The 21,156-nt window shown below is 40.8% G+C and overlaps 1 protein-coding gene across 16 annotated transcripts in view; it reads left to right on the top strand.

Annotated features, from left to right (window-relative positions):
• The window catches only part of LOC117401087 (R3H domain-containing protein 2), a 52,390-nt gene extending 31,657 nt beyond the window's left edge, over positions 1 to 20,733 (top strand). For 4 of the 16 annotated variants that reach the window (XM_059011395.1, XM_059011389.1, XM_059011391.1 and 1 more), the window contains 15 exons: positions 435 to 484; positions 881 to 934; positions 3,655 to 3,890; positions 6,526 to 6,692; positions 7,043 to 7,129; positions 8,971 to 9,252; positions 9,798 to 9,924; positions 10,213 to 10,370; positions 11,531 to 11,688; positions 14,816 to 14,916; positions 17,893 to 18,062; positions 18,173 to 18,314; positions 18,454 to 18,551; positions 18,851 to 18,932; positions 19,676 to 20,733. In XM_059011395.1, coding sequence (XP_058867378.1) covers positions 435 to 484; positions 881 to 934; positions 3,655 to 3,890; positions 6,526 to 6,692; positions 7,043 to 7,129; positions 8,971 to 9,252; positions 9,798 to 9,924; positions 10,213 to 10,370; positions 11,531 to 11,688; positions 14,816 to 14,916; positions 17,893 to 18,062; positions 18,173 to 18,314; positions 18,454 to 18,551; positions 18,851 to 18,932; positions 19,676 to 20,013 — 2,250 coding nt within the window. In that variant the 3' untranslated portion in view covers positions 20,014 to 20,733. The remainder of the gene's footprint in view (positions 1 to 434; positions 485 to 880; positions 935 to 3,654; positions 3,891 to 6,525; positions 6,693 to 7,042; positions 7,130 to 8,970; positions 9,253 to 9,797; positions 9,925 to 10,212; positions 10,371 to 11,530; positions 11,689 to 14,815; positions 14,917 to 17,892; positions 18,063 to 18,172; positions 18,315 to 18,453; positions 18,552 to 18,850; positions 18,933 to 19,675) is intronic. The other 12 variants (XM_059011394.1, XM_059011393.1, XM_059011392.1 and 9 more) reach the window with 12 other exon arrangements.
• The last annotated feature ends 423 nt before the right edge of the window (positions 20,734 to 21,156 follow it).

Below are 21,156 nucleotides of genomic sequence, written 5' to 3'. Positions count from 1 at the left end.
AGTGAAAAAAAGCGGTCGGCTAACAGCACACGCTTCGGAGGACAGCGTGTGTTCGTTTTCGCCCTCCCGAGTCAGCGCAGGGGTGGAAGCGGTGAGCTGTGCTTAAAATACAATTGGATATATCAAATTGGGAGAAAAACTGGGTAAAATCAATTGGTGACTACTAAATTTAAAAAAAAAAGGCCACAGCTTTGTAAACTATTGCTTATCATTATACTCAGATCTAGGTTCCACAGGATATAAATCTCTCAATAATTTACAGCTTTCTCCCTTGACTCAATGTAACAGATTTACACCCCTCTGATTTCTCTACTGCATAAATCAATGTATTTGAAGATGTAATGGAAGTGGCAGACATACAGTATTGTGGTCCTGGGTATAGATTGGACAGCAAAAACGATGGAAACCATGGATAAACTCGTAATAATTTACAGGTTTTCTTTTCTTTTCAGTCCTCGCAAAATGGATACATCAACGACAGCAGGTAAGGCTTCATTCCAGTGCTTAAACTGCATCTTTTTGTATCTGGAAATTTATTTGGGAAACATTTTGGTTTTAAAGATCCATTGTACATCAGAAAGAATACATCCGTGAAACGTGTTATAAAGGAATAGAACAATACACCTAGAACACAATAAATGTTAAAACTAAAGCATTTCGTGTGGCCGCCAATGGACTGAATGTGGTCTTTTTATATGAATTCTGTTTTGGGTGATTTGTTTCTTCTTCCCCTTAACATGCTTTTTATAGAAATGTATGAATGGATCTTGAAACCAAAGTGACCAATTTCTTCTTCTTTTTTTTATTATTTCTATTTGTTTATTTAAGAAAGCGGAGTTGTTTCCCAACGTAATGCCCTTTTCTCTAATGTAACCAACAGACTCTCCAAAGAAGGCTTTTCTTCTGCTTCTCAAAAAAGGAGGCAGATTTTTAGGTACCTGTGTGTTGTTGCCAATCCAGTCTGCTTGAAAATTTGGTGGTTTTCTTTTTTGTTGTTGTTTTGTCCCGCCCGTGCATGGCTGCTTGTTAAATATTAGCCTCCATCATTACCGCATATATCGTATTTCTTCTATTTGTTTTATATTCTATTAACTACTCCCTTAAATAAACAGGTCTTGAAACTCGCACTAGCCCTACACCCAGGCCTTCAGAAATACCTTCAATTCAGTACATTAAGTGATAGAGCTAGCCAAATGTATAGCTAAACAAGGAAAGTTCTGAAACCCAGGACTGGGGGGTTGCAGGGCTAGTTTCAAGCCCAATGCATTGCAGGTTCTTTATTATACTATAATTCATACAGTGCTGGAAGGCAGGGCTATCGATTTTTAATGAAGTCTTGAGGGTTCTGGTTTGAGCTGCTCATTTTAAAATCCGTGCTCCTTTTTTTCTAGTATGTGTATCCGTATTCTATTGTGTGTCAAGGATCTGACAAAATCATAGCGCTGTAGTGTGCATCAAAACATAATAGAAAGCCCATTTCCTTTTGTTTCATATCGATATGGGAAGTCCTTGAAATGCACCAAAGTAATTGGGTCCTATCATATAAAGAACTTTTACAAGCAGAACAGGAGGTCCATGTATATAATCAAAATAAAACCATATATAAGGTCGGGTGTCTGGAGGATAAATTAAATATTAAGGCTTGTCAGATAACGTGCATTCAACATGAATTTACATAATAGTATTGTGAGATAACTTAGGGTTTGATTTGCTCATCCTGTATTTCGGTGGGAACAGTCACTGCTGTGGTTTTTTTTTTTTTTTTTTTTCTAGAGCATTTTACAGCATTAGGGATTTACCCTGAATTGCATCAAAAGCTTCTTCCCTGGTGCTGTAAAATGCTCTGAAATACTTCACTGGCTGTGTTGACAGGTTCAGGATTGGTTTTTGAAACAGCTGAGTATGCAAGATGTATAAGAAGGCAGTGGTTGAATTGCAACTTTGCAGATTTTTAGAGTGAGATGGGTTTGACTGTGTTGCTATTACCCGCCCGAATTTAACATCATCATTTGCTCTTTTGTAATGTGTTTTTTCGCTAAATGTGAGTCGTTTTTGTACTGGGCAAATATCTTAGCATCCCATGATCATGCATATTGCATTAACTTGAGTTTAACCATCAAACAGTTGTAACTGTTATTAAAACTTTGCATGGACATTTTCTACAGTAACTGATGTGTGATTGGCTTAGCTATTGAAGGCTATATCTTGGAAACCACTTGTTCATTATTTATTTTTTTTTTATTAAACTGCATGGCTGTTTTTGATCTGCTGTTTTATTTATACTCTGTGGCTGCTGGTTACTACAACCTGCTTTTTAAAAACAAAACCAACAAAATCTAAGACACAGTCCAGTACAATATGTTTTTGCGAAAGGAAATTAACTTGTTCATGAGGTCAGTACTTTTTTTAAAATTTATGGAAATAAGTTAGATTTGTAATCCTTTTGTGTGCATGCAAACAACTCTGTAGTTTAACAAACACTCCACGGTAGGCAAATAGAACTGATACTGGGTTCTGTAGATTAATAACTAGATGAATTAAACTTTTTTTTGACTGCTTAAGTCAATTGTAATGCTTATACCTTGTAATGCTTATTCTGATCTGTGAAGATTTATTAGTCAAAGACTGTTTTGTTAATCCATTCCAAAATACTGAAGCATAATTAACAAAATATATCCTTTGGGGTATTAAGTTAAATGAATGAAATATATAAAAACAGTTTGGGTGGCCATCATACTTCTCCAGTTGATTTGAAATCTTCTACTCTACGTGCAGGATTTTAATTTAATACCTTTATTACTCATTCCCCTTGAGCATGTGCTACTTTATAAACCCCAGGCTACTCTGTCGGCTTTTGAAATCAGTCTGGGTTTGAATAAAGAAATGCATAGATGGCTTTACATCCTTAAATGGTTGATTTCCTTTTTGAAAAATGAGGTTTGGAGGTTGTATGTTTTGTTTTTGTTAATATAAATGGTTCATTCTTGCCAGACTTCTTGTACAGTAATAGTTTGAGATGATCAGAATGACATCAGTTGCTAGTATAGGCAAGTCAAGTGAATAATGTAATTGGAAATTGCATTCAGTTTGCTTACCTAGTGTATATATTGTATACAGCCTAATACTTTTTTAATCAACTGCTGTAAGTTATGAAAACTGAGACATTAAGTTTTAACCAGTTTTGAAATGTATTGTCTTGGAAGTATCTGAATTTAATTTATGGCAACATATGCTTTGCAGGTCACGTGTGTTAATTTGAAAACTTTATTGGACTAGATCACTGTAAACTTGTAGACTGTTGGTACTTTCTTTACTTCTAGCTAATTCCAACCAGGTCCTTAATTAATTATTTATTCAAACCTCAAGTTCCTAGAAAGATTCCGATTTAAATGATCAGGGTCTTGGTTACTACAAGCCCTAGATCTGTGGTTTTCACTTGTGGCTCCTCCAGTCCAGTCCAGTCCAGTCCAATCCAGTCCAGTCCAGGACCTTGTTCTGTTATGACTTAACAGAGCACCTCAGTTCAATTACACAATTGCAAGGTCCATGTACGGAATGGAATGAAAGACCCATTGAACAAGTGAGCTGTTTGCGTGTACCTGTGTGAGTGTGCCAGACCCTCTATTTGAGTGTGTGCTCCATCTCTCCACCCAGGGGGAACAGGGAGAGCTCTAGCCGGGCCTCCAGCAGCCGGCAGAGCAGCATAGACGGCGAGCTCAAGTGCCTGGATCCGCGGCCCTGGAGCAGCACGGACTCGGACAGCTCCAGCCGCACCTTGCGGCCCCCCGTCACCAAGGCCAGCAGCTTCAGCGGCATCTCCATCCTCACCCGTGGAGACAGCATCGGCAGCGGCAAGGGGGAGCCGACCGGCTGCAGGTTCTCCCGGACAGGTGGGCGCAGAGACATTCCTCCTGCTTCTCCTTCTGCATAGGTCTCATCCAGTCACGCCACACATGTATGAACGTGAACTGAAAACATTTAATCCATAATAGGGGTGTTGATGGTTAAGAGTTGAAACATTAGCCACATACCATGTACATATGTGGTTATTCTTAGCAGTGTTAACCAAATGTTTGAAATCCATTTTTTTTCTTAAGAAGTTGCAACCTTGCCCCATTTTTATTATGCAGGGCAAATACAGGTGTTAGCCAAGGTGTACAGTGTAGGCCAGTTTATTTCAAATTCAGTATTTAGTATATAAGTGAAGTTCCTATTACAGCTATGGCCAAATGTTTTGCATCACCCTATAGAATTAACTAAGTTTAAAGTCTAATTAAACCTGCTGAATATTGTTCCGTTTAACATATTGAATTACACTTAACAGAAAACTGACAAATAGAAAAATGTGACATTTTGAAATCTTACATGAAATGCTGTACTACTATTATGGATTCCGGTAGACTTTTGCAGTATAATTTTGTAGTTTCTTTGACATGATGATCTACACAATAAAAGATCATTTTTTCGTTTATTATATCTCAATCCTAAAATTCTAGGCAATGCAAAACCTTTGACCATAACTGTAATTACAAACCAACTGAATATTATAGCCTTTTAATGCTGCACATTTTCACGCTCTTAATGGAATGGCTTGTTGCGTGGGTTTGGAAAGAGCAAGGCATGCTGCTGTCTAGAAATTGCAACACAATTATTTCTCCCCTTTTTAAGAGACATTGCACAGAATCCTGATGATCCTGCATTAACAGATCCAGCTAAACAGCTGAACAAACATCCGTCTCAATATCGCCTTTACACTGCGTGCACATTTTATTTTAGTCTGCATAAACCGACAAGGTATTTTTGGGTACTGTTTGTCTTGAGGTTATTTATTGGTCCTTTCTGCAGCAGCCCACGTATCGGAATACAACGTTTAATTACAAACAGTTCAGCTGTTTGATATGCATACAGCACATGTGTCTAAAGCATGTGTACAGGAAAAAAAAGCTTCCAGGAACTCAATTTGTTCTAGCAGTTTAAGAATGTATCTTAAGGGTTTAGTCTTAATTATCACAGTTTTAAGCTTTTCTTTTTTTTTTTTTTTTTTTAAATGGATTTATCGTAGTGTTTTGTTACCCTTGTCTAACTGGTCTTGACAGGCAGTATCAAAAAGAGAGGATTAGATGGGCTCTGAAAACAGCTTTCACCCCTCCAGTCCAGGGCAGGCTTGAGGCATGGAGACCTAACTGCACCCTCCCTCACCCCCTGAGGGAAAGGGTGCTCCCTCCTGTCCAGGGCAGGCTTGAAGCATGGAGACTGAACTGCTTCCTTCCTTGCCCATGCATTGCTTGCTTGGAGAGTAGATCTTTCATCAAAGTAAATTAGGTGGATGGATATGTTGTAAAATGCTAATCAGAAGGATGCACTTAGTTGGAGTCAGACTGCTTGTGGATTTTGTTTTACAACCAGTGAGCTTTCTTCCAAGCCAGCAGCCAGCATTGCCTGTGAAACTGAGAAGTAAGCACAGTGACCAGATTGAAAAGGCTGAGGGATGGGGTTTTTAGAGTGCTGAGCCAGAGAAATCCTGGCTGTTTCTAGGATCAAGACTAACTGTCTCTTAGGGACAGTGTCTTGAGGTCAAAATGCAGTAAAATGTATGTTCCTAGAATTCCAGAAATTGATTTCCCGTTTTGGAACAAATCATTCTATCGGATCCGACTTGAATCCTTGGTTACAGGAAATGTTCTCAGAGTGACCTTTTGAAAAGCAGTATGTGTTTTAATTGGTTCACACATTTTAATAACGTTCCCTTCATTATACAGTAGTTAAAATTGAAAAACCCAAGGAAGCAGACCCCTTTACTAGAGATGCAAGTCGTTTTTACTCTCCTTTTAAAATCGGAATTACTACCTCAGATCAAAATGTGATTTTTTTTTAATTAAGTCAACTATTAATCAGCACTGACCGATCCTGACGGCCTTCTCTCAGTCTTCAGAAATCTTGAACTCTTCAGAACTTAAACTCATCTACTCAGACAGGAAGGGCAGGTTTATAGAAACACATGTTAATGTTACCATTCCAACACATCCAAAAGTAAAACAAATAAAACAATCCATAATTGAATACACATAGCGATAGTTGTTTTTTTTTTTTGTTTTTTTTAAATTAATTTTTTAGGCAGATGGTAGACTGAGTAATATAACAGAAATATATTTCCAGAATCATAGCGTTCTGAATTAAAATAGAACTTGTCTTAAATATAGTACCGTAGCAACAAAACCAATACAGCATATCTAAATGGAAGCCTACTTAAAACACAGTTCATTCAGAAATGTATTTTTGATATTGTCTGTTTTTCAGGGAACACAAAAAAGATACAAGGGTTGGAACAGGCCAAAATGAAATAATCAGATATGCGCTGCACGGGTTTAACCGTCACTGAAGTCCATATTTTATAGGGTTGGATATGTGAGTGCTGACTGTATTGAAAAATGCAATTTACTGTCAACATGGTCTTGCCGTGAATTATCGAAAATCATGAGGGAGAACATTTAAAATCATAAGCTTTACGTTATTACTTTCTTTCAGGTCTCCCAATGGGCACCCTGGATCTGTGTAGTCAACCACAAGCTCCCCAAACCGGGAGAAGCCTCTTGCCGTGCCCCTCTCAACAAGCACAAGGGCAGACGCATCAGCAGACTGGCCTCCTGCCCACTCCACAGCAACCTCCCCTCGGCAATCACATGATGGGCCAGGTGAGTCACCCCCAGCTCTCTTAATAATGTCACCTGTGGGCTGAGGAGTGAATGAGCAGGGAAAAGAAAGACACTTCTCTCTCTGTGGGTGGCAGAAAGAGTCGTTGAAAATTGCCTGAAAACAAAACTCTTTATATGGAAACGCAGAGATGCCAAAATGCAATCCACACTGCAGTAACGACTCTGCTCTGGTAAAATTTAAGATGAAAATGAACCTCTTGTGTGGTTTTAGACTTGCATCTCAGCTTAGCAGCTCAAACTGCTATGCAGTGGGTCTGTAACCCTGTGATGTCAAATAAGATGTTTTTGTGGTAACCCTGTTTCTTTCTCTTTCCACCCCCTCACCACAGCCTGTCCCAGCTCCACAGACTATGCAGTACTCAAGCTCCTGTCCCCAGGTCCTCCTTCCAGTCTCTCCTCCCCAGCAGTACACCATGGTACACCCGCTTTTCCTACGTTTCACTGTCTTAAAGGGATATACAGTACCATCTACATGTTGACCACTTTTATTTCCCTACCTGTTAATTACCGACAGTAAAACCTCCTATTTCATTTTAAAATTTTCATTTCAAATGCATTTATGTAACCAGGATAGAACCCTTGAGATATGCATCTCCTGGCACCAGGGAGCGTTCGGAAATATTGAATTTAATTGGATAATCACATTTTAAATGTGGAATAAGTTTGTATGACTTGTTTTCACATTAGCTATGACAACAGGACAGGTTAGTGAGGCTGTTTGGAGTTTTACTGCATTCATTTTTATGCTTAGATCATTACTTATTAGGCTTGCTAACTGATGTCTCTTTTTTTCAACCACGGAGGCTGCTACGTTAAAATGAGGAAATGACCACTGGGGCTGTGCAGCTGTGACTCCTGCCACCTCTGCAACCATGGCAACAGAAGTTATGCTTTTAGATGCCAGTTGTTTCTGGAATAGTTTGTATGCATAGTAATTATTGATCTAAGCTTAAATCAATGGGGAAAATATAATCATGTAGATCTAAAGTATCCCTTTCAGTCTTGTGTGTGCCCTCACCTACCTGTCATCCAGCTGTTTTAAATCAATCGTGGTACAGAGAGAAAAAGCTCGAGAGAAGTGAAGAATTGTGGCTCTTATGCTATAGTGTGTAGTCTGTAGACAGCCTGTGATTTTCATAAAAAGTACACAGATGGTTTATAAATAAGTGTGTACACTAGCCAACGTGCCATGTCTTTTGTCCCTTTTTCCTCATTTTATTTTTATGCAGTGGGAAATGTAGGAACGTTGCTGCCCTTTTCTGCCAGTTATAATTTCAAGGAACTCTTCTCTTGTGGCCGTACATCCAAATTGACCTTCAGGCTCTGTGTGTGCAATGTCGAGAGCCCTCACACAACACAGTTTAATCTGCTGGTACAAAGAGCCTTGCCTTATCAAAAGCTAGCAGGGGTGTGCAATTTCTCCCGACACCCGGGACAAGAAGATTTGCTGTTGTACTTTGTTATGCCCATTGGATAAATAGTTTTTATTTAGATCCGCCCTGTTAATTACTAATTGATTGATTGTGTTCACTGTTAAATAAAACCAGAATTTTACAAGTTCTACTTTTCTACTTTTTTGTGTGTGCTAAGAAGGGCAAGTACAATTTTCTAGCATTTTGTCCTTGGACAAGTTTTTTTTTTCAAAAAGTGCACACCCCTGCACTAGACTGCCATCTTGTGTACATTATTAGCCTGCCCTACGTGTATATTTGGTGCTGTAGATGCATACACTAACAAGTGTTATTCTCTTCACATAAGTATCAATTTCATGGGGGGAAAAAAATGAAGGCTATGTATCAACGTTTAATAGATTAAACTCTTTTGGGCAATTGGTTGTTTAACGTTTAAACTATCATAAACACGCTCAATGAAAAAGCAGACTTTGTGTTTATAATCTATGTATTTTACTTTTGTACATTGATTATCACAAAGTATTCCATTACAGTGCTTTACATTAAAATACTGTAAATGATTAAAATGGATGCTAAATCCATATAAAATAGTTGGCTTAAACATTTATTAAAATACTTTGCTGTTTTAGGATTTTTATTTTTGTTTACTTTTTTTAATCTTTTTAAAAATAAATAATATTTAAAACTTGATCCAAACCTATTCATTTGTTTGTAAACCAGCATATAGTAATGTATCATACTGTGCTATTGTCTAGGTCTTTAGCGTACCAGTATTAGTTTCTCTTACTGATATTGGGTACTACAATGATGCTACACACTCTGAAAATGTCCATTCTGTCTTGCAGGCCGATGACATGGGCCCACAGTTTAGGCAGATGAGCCTGAGCCGGCAGGGCTCCAGTGAAGCAGAGCCCCCTCCTGCCCTGTACCAGACTCCCACTGTCTTGTCCCAGCACCCGCCACAGCCTGGCTACATCATGGCCTCCACGGGACAGCCCATCCCGGGCTCGGGGTACCAGCCTGGCTCCACACATCCCCACCCTCCTCCACCCCCGCCTCCCCCCTCGCAGCCTGTCCTGCAGCCCCCACCACCACAGGGCTACATGCAACCACCTCCCCCCCAGCAGGTAACCACCACGTCCGGGTTATAAACTCACTGCAGTCCTGCACCCCGTTCTTGGTTTCTGAACTCTTCAATTACGTAGATTGTTTAAATCTCCCGATTAGTAAACCTACAGAATCCGGCGATGTATTCATGCTTTAAGTATGATCAAATTTAGCAGTGGGCTAATTTTAATCTTGACACCTGGTCATTTCATTAATATACGTGAACAAGGAGAGTTCTGAAACCCTGGACTGGGTGCAGGACTAATGTGTAAAAAAATAAATCGTACATTAGAGAACCGATTTATTCAATTGTGACAATCGATGGAATGTTGCTGTCACTTCCTGCTTTGTGATCAAACATCAATCAGACCATGTGACCAAAGCACATGATGTGATTAGGTATCAGGAATCTATAGCGCCGTTATTTGAAAGAGAGCATTTAAATCCTTAGATATAACTTAATAATCCACTTCCTTTTTAATATTTCTTTATTATAATCTGTGCAGTCGCCCGCCTCCCCCCGTATAACCTCCCTGATGTACCCCCTTGCTGTCCGTGTCTCTAGATCCAGGTGTCCTACTACCCTCCTGGGCAGTATCCAGGCTCCAGTCAGCAGTACCGGCCCCTCTCCCACCAGGTCTCCTACACCTCCCAGAGACCCCAACAGATGCCCCATCCAGCACAGCAGTCAGGTGAGGGCATTTCTGCGTACTCTTAACTGCAGTGTCCCTTAATCAAGTGGCATTTTATTTTACACTAAACATTGAGTTTACTTATTGTACTGCATTAGAAACTACACATTTCTAAAGGTAGTTTTAGCTGTTTTAATTAAATTTCCTTAAATAACATCTGTATTGGACGGACATTTGGTCCATTTTTATGCCACCCTATAGTGCTGAACGTACCAATAGGCTAGCTGATGTAGTTTTCAGTTTTCATCATTTCCTAAAGCAGTCGCTTTCTGATTTACATTTCAACAGGTCTCCAACCGATGATGCCAAACCAGCAACAAGCCTACCAGGGTATGATGGGAGTTCAACAGCCGCAGAATCCTGGCCTCATGAACAACCAGCGGGGCAACATGGGCAACCAGATGCAGGGCATGATGGTCCAGTATCCTACACTTCCTTCCTATCAGGTTGCTGGCTGAATTAACCCTTTGTTATATATCTCTGTACCTCTGTAATTCACCATACAAATGACTTCAGCCTCCCCAGTATGCAAAAAGCAGACCATAAACAAAAAAAAGATGTTTGAGTGAGGAGAAAATTGAGGTTAAAACATGATTTAGGGTAATGAAATTCAGCTATCAAGTACCGTATTCCGCTGAATTTAAGACACACTTTTTGTATCATTTTTTGCCTCTCAAGTAGCCTTCGTCTTAAATTTGAGGTACAGTAGTGATGCATGTATTAAAATCGCCAACCAAAAATGTGACTACCAGAGTACACAAACAGCAACGTAACTGACTGCAGAGAAAAGACGAACCAAAACGTTACTGCCCATTGGGCTGCGTCTTAAATTCGAAGGAATACGGCATGTGATAAAATTATCCTCCAACCTTACAAGCCAGATAAGTGGATATTGCACTAAATATGTGGGACTCACTTTTGATGCATTCAGTACATATAGCTTTTTACACTTCAGCACCTGTGTATAGTGTGCTTCCTATACAATGAAGCTGTACAGCTGTGGCCGAAGGTTTTGCATTACCCTGTAGAATGAAGTAATTTTGCATCATAAAGCCTAATGAAACCTACTGAATAATACTAAGATATTGAATTCGTTTTCCACGTACTTAACGAAAAACTGACACAGATTGACATTTCTAAATCTAACATGAAATCCTACTATTATGGCTTCCAGTAGACTTTTTTTTTTTACAATATCATTTTGTATTTTCTTTTGATTACATGATGTTAAATAAAATCTAAGTGTTCATAATGTTATTATTTTTTTTGTTTGTTTTAAATTGTCTCAATCCTAAAATTATAAGTGATTCTAAACTTTTGGCCATAGCTGTATATGATGGGGGTGCAATAGAAAAGAGCATTTGATTGGTAGGGTGCCAGTGCCTATAAAATGTGTACGATTGCCAGTGCTTTATGGTTGTAGACGAGATACGCTAGCTAAAGGAGGTAACCTACAGCTGTGCCAGCACCACTCTCCTCCTGTTAATAACAAGCACATCTCTTGAGTGGTCACAGACGATTGTAACAGGGATACAGAGAGCCTCCACATACTGTGGAGTGACCCAAAGATGACGCCTCTCTCTGACGGAGGATTCTTTGCTTCCAGCAGGTACCCATGGGTAACGATTCTCAGCAGGTGGTGCAACAGACATACCAACAGCCAGTGATGGTGCCGGCGAACCAGTCTGTGCAGGGTGGGCTGCCAGGAGGGGCCATGCCAGTCTATTATAGCGTGATCCCACCAGCACAGCAGAACAGCACAAGGTAGGAGCAGGGAGACCCCCCCAGCACTACCGCCCATTAGCTTCGGGGGTGAAGGAAGTGTCACGAATCGTCCATTTCCAGTACCACATCACTATGAATCGTCATGATTCTGTATAACGTGAAGAGGTGAACGCAAGAGGTTTTGTAGATGAATTACCTTTACCGGTAAAGTATTAAGAGAAATGGGAAAAGTTCCCTTTTAAGTAAGAGTAAAGTAAATGATTTCTATTAAAGGTACACGAGGAATTGAGCAGTTAAAACTGTTTTTTTCTTTAAAATACATTTGAGAGTGACTCATATATCACAAGGAAACTGACCATTCGGATAACCAGATCCAACCTGTCAGTAAATTAAAACCCTGTTTCGTGCACCTCATTGCAAACAGCATTTTTATTTGTGGGACAGATATGCCCCTTATACCTTAAAGAGTTAAAGGAAAGTAATGTTAAGCGCACACACACACACACACACACACACACACACACACATTCATAACTACCTGCAACTTTCACTGTTATAACATTGTGCATAAGAAATAGTAAAAACCATCACGATGAAACGCTGAATCGAATTGCCTTATTATAAGACCTGTTTAAACCAGACTATTACAAGAAGTAATCCAAGTGATTTTTGCTGAATGCGTTACGAATGAAAGACACAGAGTGAGTGCATTATGCAAGCCTGCTGTCGTGATGTAAGTTAGGTCTTGTAATCTTCCGTTCCCGAGTTAGGTATCCATTCTCTAGCACTCAGCGGGGAGGTAGGAAACCTCCATTTGAAGCAGTGATCCCTGGCTCCTGACACCCTGTGCGTTGTGTTGTCTTTAGTGGATCAGCATTTTGCCTGCAGGATATACAGTTGAATGGAAGAGGGTGCGAGTGTGATGAGAGTTTGAACACTATAAAACACCGAAGCGGGGAAGCAATCACTGCAGTGAGTCATTCAAATATTCCAGCAGCCTTGTCACTGCTGAGATTTAAATTGTTAGTTTCAGAGGATCGTTTTGTATGGATGCTCTTGCTTATATGAAATTCACCCATATATATATATATATATATATATATATATATATATATATATATATGTATATGTGTGGTTTTATTTTTATTTTTTTTTGTATTGCATTTCTATTGAAGATTGATATCAAACGTGTGTGAAATTTATATTCTGAATAGCAGGAAACCGCTGTATATATTTTCATCCTATAAAACGCTCTCCGTAATTTGAGTCGTGCACCTCCTGCATTGTAACATCCAAAACCATCAAATTAAACTGATTCAAGCCGTTAATCTTGCCTGGCTGGAATCTGATGCCCAGGCAGCAATAACCGTCACGATCTTAAAGTACGGTACTGTAGGGATCATTTTAATTAGATTAAATACAGGCATTTCCTATATAGTAAAGTATGGGAAATATTTTATCTAATCCATATTCAGTTTTATGGGACGGTAATGGATCTCCTGCGATGGACTGGCTCACCGTGACCCTCTATAGGATTAAGCGGTTACAGATAATGGATGGATGGATTGTAATGGATCTCTCCACTCTAGAGTGGGGCTGGGGATCAATTCCTTTTTTTCAATTCCAATTTCTTTTTTAAATCAATTCCCTGTTCCCTTAATCGATTCCAATACACCATTGATAACAAATTTGCAATGAACAGTATTCTGTTAAGATGAGCTTCTCACATTGGCAACAAATTACTTCAACTGAAGTCAGTCAGTTAAATTGGCTTCAAATGAAAGCAGCTGGACAATCATAACAATGATGTCTCTAATAATATCCTTTGATTTTAAAAAGGGAATTAAAACAGGAATTGAACCCAACCCTGCTCTAGAGACAATTACTCAGTTCTTGATCGTCATGGCTTTTTTTTTTTATTTTGCAAGCCTCAGTTAAACTTTCATTAATCGATTTAATTGCCCTGGTGCCCTATTTGGAGCCTCGTGGCAGAATCAAGGCATGTGTTGCACTACTATGTATAATAATACACACATGCACGCGTCCAGGTGTGTGCGTTTTTTTTGTTTGCTCTCAGTGCATCAGTTTCTTGATGATTTGTTACCTCTCTGAAATTCAGTTCGGAAGTTGGTTGCTGATTGCACCCCTACCCCACTCCCCACATTTTTTTTGAGTTACAGTCTAGCAGGGAAATACATCGGCAGGTCTAGTGGCAAGAATAAGCCGTCCCAGCCTTGTGTAGCAGAGCATGGAGTGTAATCCGTGCCATTGCAGTTAGAAAGAAAAAGACAGATCGCTTTTATTGTAAGCTTTTTTTCATTAAGTAATAACACAGTTTTGTCTTCACTGTCAGAGGGGATGGTCCGTGCCGAACATTTCTGTGACTCGTTGTGTCTTGTTGCAAGCTGCAGAGTGAATTATAATTTTTTTTTTCGCTATGAATCAATGTGTTTTTCAGCACAGGTTGTGTCTCACTGATTAATGCCGATGTACAGCCTTTTGTTGCATCGCGGTTCCAACAGGTGGTGCTGCCAACGTTGCTTTAGCCAGAAAACTGACTCCTACCATGTGATCGGTTGTATAAGTGTTGGTGGGTGTTTTTTTTTTTTTCTCAAAATTTGATTAGTAGATTTATTTTCGGCTTGTATTGTTAGCAGCAACGTGAGTGTGACTCACACTTGCATAGCTAGGATTTGCAGAGATGCATAATTCTCAAACAAGGCTTCAATTCCCCAGTGCCTGTAAACATGCTTGGAATTCAGATATAGCACCGGAGCTATTCTGAACCCATATCCGCCATACAGACCACATGCTTTCACATATAGGGTCTTTTACAGTTGGTACACAGTCCTGTTCTCTAAATCAGGTTCCATTACAGGTTGTGTCCAGGGTTACATTTAGGTAACCTTTCACTATATTACTGATATAAACCACTCGCTTTCTGATAAGTCTCTTTTACAAGCTGTAATATTCAATGATTGTCTCAATAAAGCTCCCTGAAAGTGTTCTGTAGAAATGAACATATTCATAACCACTGGATTTCATATTGCTTCATGTTTACGAGCCATTAGATCCAGTGTCCCATTGGATTATGCTACTAGGGATGCTTGGTTTTTGCTGTAGTGTTTATATATAAAATTGTTCCCCATTCTTCTCCCTCCCACAGCCCCTCTCTAGGGTTCCTGCAGCCCCAAGTGTCCGAGCAGTACCAGATGCCCCAGTCTCCCTCCCCCTGCAACCCTCCTCAGATCCAGCAGCAATATTCAGGTCAGAGCAGCGCACTTGCTACCTTTACACACATAACGGATCTGTCCTTTTTTTTGCGATTGATTGTTTCGAATCTGAATAAATGCCAAACGCAGTCTGGTTAGGAGGAATCATTGAGGAATCGCTTGAATCGAAATGAACCCCCAGCAATTCCAGTTCGAAACTGGTTCACATGTAGCTTAATTCCAATTAAAATGTGCAGCAAAGTGAACTAACCACGTCAAGAAGGTTTCAGCCTTTGGCATGCAATCTCAGATTCAGGCATTTTAATATCATCTTTTTTAACCGATAGGAGAGTGCCGATGATCGATTTTAGAAACTACTTTTAAAATGTAAGAGCTTAAATTTATACATTTCAAAAAAGTGGTTTTTACCGATTCATGTCTGCAGCAGAATAAATACACTAAACATTCACAAAAAAAAGCCCTTTTGTGCCATCTTGTGGCTAATCTATAAAAATGCAGTCATCTAGCAGTCTGATTTACCTTGCACAGTACAGCATTTCAGAAAGCCCATTGCTGTATATAAATAGATTGCACACAGATTTTAATCAAGCCCCCCCACCCCCGTCCTTTTTAAACACTTCTCAATTGCTCAGCAACTTTATTAAAATGAGTCCTTGATTTATTTTCTTTAATCAATTTGGACCGTGGCATAACTTATTCATTTCTTTGCATGTCATTCTGCACTGTAATGGGCACAGAAGGCCTCTTGTACCTGTCTGTACAGCTGATGAAGCTCAGCTTGCCCGGAGCTGTAATTAGCATCCCTGCATAAGTCTAGGATACAAAGAAAGGCTCTAATTGCATTGGAGCTTTGCAATTCAACTGGGTTTTCAGCTAGTCCTGGTTTACCGTAATTGTTTGTGCTTGTATTACTCGGATGTACTGTGAGTTATTTAGTTTAGTTTTTTATTCGGTAAAGTTGAACTAAGAAGAGATCCCGATGGCACCTGTGTGGAAAACTCTAGCAATCCCACAATGCAAAGTTCAGAAAACTTCTGAAATGAGAAATGCAAAGTCGAATGAAAAAGGGTACCGATACATTTTAAAACCAATACAAATTCTGTATTCTACTTGCATTCAAGGATCCTGTTCCAAGGATGTAATAGATTAATCTTGAATGTTATACAGCGAAATGCTCCAGAACAATAAACCAAACATTTTTATGAGGAGAAAAAAAGGAAACCAAGTGGTTGACGGCACAGTAAGGATCTGTTATATGTGAAGTGTGCTGTAGATCAATCAATCAATCAATCTTTATTTTATATAGCGCCTTTCATAGTGGACTATCATCACAAAGTGCTTTACAAGATGCAGTAAAAAACAATGCATAATACATTAAATACATGGCTAGGATGTGAAAATTCAAAAATATTGTGGATGCGTATGTCATATAGAATCATGAGAAAAGATAGTGAAAGATTAGAAGTAGCAAAGACACAACAGCTAATAACAGATATCAAGCTTAAAGAGCATGGAAAGCAAGCGAGAACAAGTGGGTCTTGAGAGTTGATTTAAAGCGAGGGATGGTGGGAGCGTCACACACCAAAGCTGGGAGAGAGTCGGAGCCATGAAGCTGAATGAGCGCTCTCCAAGTGTGGTGCACTTTTGCTTGGGGATAACAAGCAGGCCAGAGTCGGAGGACCTCAGCTTGCAGGCAGGAACATAGCGGATCAGCAGGTTGAAGAGATACTCAGGACTTGTGTGATGAAGGGCATTGTAGGTGAGCATTGTAGGGCATTGTGAACTAGCTGCAGTCAGTTGATGGCACGTGCCGGAAGACCACCATAGAGAAAGTGTCAGTACTCGAGTCAAGAGGAGATAAATGCATGACAGAGTATCTCCGCATCCGAGAGGGAAAGGTAGGGATGGACTTTGGAGATGATTTGATCACAGAGGAGATGTGGGCATCAAAGGAGAGGTTGCTGTCCTGAAGTACACCAAGGCTTCGTACAGTGGGGGAAGGCAGCAGCAGACAGTTTCCAAGGTTCTGGGCAGCCATATTGAGATTCTTAATTTGAGTTTTAGATCCTACTGGAAGGAATTCAGATTTGCTAGTGTTGAGCTGAAGAAAACTGTCAGACATCCAGGCCTCAATGTCTTGAATGCAAGCCGAGAGCCTGACCATGGCAGAGGGACATCCAGGATCGAGTTTTAAGCAGAGTGTTGTCGGCATAGAAGTGAAACATGAGGCTGTGTTGGCGGATGAGGTGACCCAAAGGAAGCATATAGATGTTGAAGAGAAGAGGCCCAAGAACAGACCCTTGAGGGACACCACAAGTGACTGGGTTTGTGACACCACTGCATCCAGCATAGAAAACAAACTGAATGCGTCCAGATAGGTAAGAGGACATCCAGAAGAGAGGTTCCAGAGATCCCAGCATACTTCTGAAGGCAGTCAAGAAGAATGCCGTGATCTATGGTGTCAAAAGCAGCTGTTAGGTCAAGGAGGACAAGCACAGAGGGAGCACCAGCATCAGCATTAAGCAGGAGATCATTTACAATCCGGAGCAGAGTAGTTTCAGTACTGTGATGCGGCTGGAAGCCAGACTGCAGAGATTGAAGAAGATTGTATATCCGTGAGCTATTTCATCAGCTGACTGGCTTCAGCCCTTTTGAGAGTTTTGGAGAGAAAAGGGAGATTGGAGGTAGGACGGAAATTAGATAAGTCAGCTGGATCAAGGGAGGGTTTTTTGAGTACCGGCGTAACTCGGGCAAGCTTGAGGGCAGCAGGAACTGAGAGTGTGAATTATGGAAGGAGCAAGATCAGAAGCACAGAGACGGACAAGATTAGTCGGCCAGAGGTCCAAAGGGCATGTAGCAGTAGTTGATTTCAACTGTAGGCTGGAGACCTCAGTAATGGAGAGAGCAGGAGGGGCAACCGGAGGCGAGTCGAGGTCAGACAGTGTTCTCTGTTCCTGTGTGTGTGTGTGCACTCTCCTCCTAACCCAGCCGGTGCTCTCAATGTTTCCAGGTGTGGCCCCTCCAGGCCCCGGAGTGGTAGTGATGCAGCTGAGCGTTCCCAACGGCCCCCAGCCCCCCCAGAACCCACCCATGGTCCAGTGGAACCAGTGCAAATACTACAGCATGGATCAGAGGGGGCAGAAACCAGGCGAGCTCTACAAGCCTGACAACGGGCCCCAGGTAAACTGCCTTCTGTATCTCTGTAAAAGGTGCAGTTCAGGGCAGGAAGGGGGATGCTCACTGCTATGCTGTATGCTTTGCGTAACAGGCTGTTTCTTCATTTCTCGCAGGCCAATAACCAGATGAGCCCCCTAGCCTCTCCCACCCAGTCTCCCACCCCCTTGCCCTCAAACAACGTCAACACAGTGTGTCCTGGCCTGGGTCACCTGCCTTTAATCGCACAGTTTCCCAGACCTGTGGGGCCCGCACAAGGTAACTCGGGTGTGCTTCATTTAGGGTCATTTGTTACGCAATGCTATTCATGCTGTGACGGGCGGGTTATTTTTGCACGGACAGCTGTAATGAGTGTAATGTACTGCTTCTGAGACATTTTTGTTTTTTTCTTATCAAGGTGATCACAGCCGTTACTCCTTGTTGGGTCAGCCTTTGCAATACAGCCTCTGTCCACCTCCACTGATCCACAGCCAGTCTTCATACGCCGCACACCAGGTAAAGAGAGAACCGCCGCACTTGAGGGTTTTTCCCTCTGCACCTTATACAAAACATATCCTCTAAATCTGAGGGAACATGAAGCCACTTTGTGGCTTGGAACAGGAGACTGAGTTTTCGGCAACTGCATGGCACACCAGGGTCTTAGGGTTCGATACAGCAATGTTGCCTCAAACTGGGTCTCCTGGAACCAGGTTCAAGTTTTAATTACCATTTTGTGCCAAGTGCAAAGCTTCAAATACATGATGTTCAGCTTCAGTAGGGGACTGCCTATTATATCTGTTTTGTTTTTTTTAAAGGGACAAACTGGAATGAAGCATGGTCGAGGGAAGCGTCCAACACTGAAATCTGCATCAACAGATCTGGGAACCACAGATGTAGGCAAGTACCCATTGCACCTCAATGAATACAGAAAAACACTGGAAATGAAGAGCCAGCAGTGTGAAAACACTAAACTACTGTTTGCATAAAAATGCTTAAATATTTACTTTTATTAAGCACAACTCTACTGTCCTGAAAAGGTGCTACTTTATCTATAATAGGCTTTTGTTTGAGGTTCAGGTGACAAACAGCTAAGAATGTTTTTCTTTTTTTTTTTAAAGCTGATATTTATCTGTAAATGTATTTATTTATTTATTTAGTGAAGCTTTAAAATTGTAATGTTTTATTTAAAGGTTTGATGAAATTTAACATGTTTTTCCACTATTGTCTTTGCATGTCTACAAAATAGAAATGAATAAATAAAACTCCTAACAGTTAAAAGCAAAATCTGATTTATAATGTTTGCCTAACACAGCAATTCACACTAATATGCATTTGCAGTTGATTGTGCTCGTAGCTCTATAAGCCAGTGGGTCGATATGTTCTGTGTTTTGATTGAGAGAATGCTCTGTTGTAATCTTCAGCTGTGTGTGTGTGTCCCACCCACCCCCCTCCCCCCCCATTATGAGGATGCAGACGCATTTTCAAATCGATCATTCACAAATCGCAAGCTTTCGTACAGCCAAACGCATGAAAACATCTAAACGCAGTATGTGCTTGCCGCTCGCACTCATACCAAACAGAACCCCCTATCTGTAGCTCCTCCAGGGGTATCCTAACGTGTTCCCCTCTCTCGTGTGCAGTGGTCAGCCGGATCCTGGAAGTGACGGATCTCCCTGACGGAATCACTCGTACAGAGGCTGAGAAACTCTTCAACCAGCTGGCCATGTCTGGAGCCAAGATCCAGTGGCTGAAGGACATGCAGGGTCGGGGGGACTGTGGTGGGGGAGGAGGCGGGGGTCCCCCGGGCAAGGGGGGCAACGACCCCGCCAACCTCTACACTGTAGTGGCCGTTTTCCCAAGCACGATGGCCGCACAGAGCGCCTCCTTCAAACTCAACAACTCCACTAGCCGCTTCAAGCTGCGGGCAACCAAAAAGAACTATGACCTGCGCATCCTGGAGCGAGCTAGCTCGCAGTAAGGGGGGGCGGGGGGGGGGGGGGGGCGCCTTTGTCAGAAGAGCACACAAAAAGACACGTGTGGTGTGCTGAAGAAGAAATTCACACGCACGTGCACAAACACACTGGACAGTCTCTCTCACTACCGTTTCCCTCCTCTCTCACACTCTCTCTCTCTCTCCTCTCTCTCTTTCTCTCTCTCCCTCTCCTGACTTAACTGATCCTTCCCTGTTCGTCATGCACAACCCTATCTTTCTCTCCTACCTTCCTACCGTTAATTCCTGATTCTTTTTTTTTTTTTTTTTGGCTGCCTCCGTTGGCTTTTGTTTGCCTTACTACTGCTGTGGCTTCCTGTACTGCTTTGTTTGTTACTTGTTGTTTTTTTTTTAAACTTTTTAAATTTTTTTTTTTGGGAGGTTATATACATATTTATATACAGTAAGTGATTTAGATTTAAAAAATATTCAGTGATTTCAATGGAAGAATTTACCACCTTACCTGCTTTGTCCCTCTCTTTCTCTCCCTTTCTTTCTTTCTTTCAATATCCCGGACTCCACCCCATTTCCTTCCACCCCCCCATCCTTTTTTATTCTTGTGTTTACGTTTTTTCTGTTGACAGCTGTGCAGAACGTATCAGAAGAAGTATTTAAAAAGTGCACAATGATTGCGTATGTCTACTGTATATTTTATTTAATCTGTTATTTTGTTTTTAAAAATATAAAACAGAAAAAAATTGTCTGCCAGTATCGACTCTGCATATTTTTTCGCTTGCGCCGTTTGCTAATTTTTCATTTACATTTTTCAATTATAATTGAAATTGCATACAATTTTGAAATAATTACACAGCCCGAGAAAAGTTAACAGAAGAAAATAAAATCTATGGATATTTCTGTTACAGTGATAGCTTTAGTCTTTCTAGATATCAAATCATCATAATACTTGGAAGGGTTTAGAACAACTGTGTAGACATTATTCTGAAACAGTTTGGTACCGTCAGTCTAAAGCCTCATTTCCATCAGCAACAGTCTGTAGAAACTCAATCTCATCTCGTTCCAATATCAAACTGGGGCTGCCAGTGGTTTTATGTGTAGTCTACAATACCATCTGCAACTGAGCATTACAGAAGTCAACTGTACACCACATTTTTACAGTTTCTATTAATAAAT

Source organism: Acipenser ruthenus, chromosome 42 (assembly GCF_902713425.1).
Source record: "Acipenser ruthenus chromosome 42, fAciRut3.2 maternal haplotype, whole genome shotgun sequence".
Classification (NCBI taxonomy): domain Eukaryota; kingdom Metazoa; phylum Chordata; class Actinopteri; order Acipenseriformes; family Acipenseridae; genus Acipenser; species Acipenser ruthenus.
The sequence above is the reverse complement of the archived record's forward strand: the minus strand, read 5'-3'. Positions and strand labels throughout refer to the sequence as shown.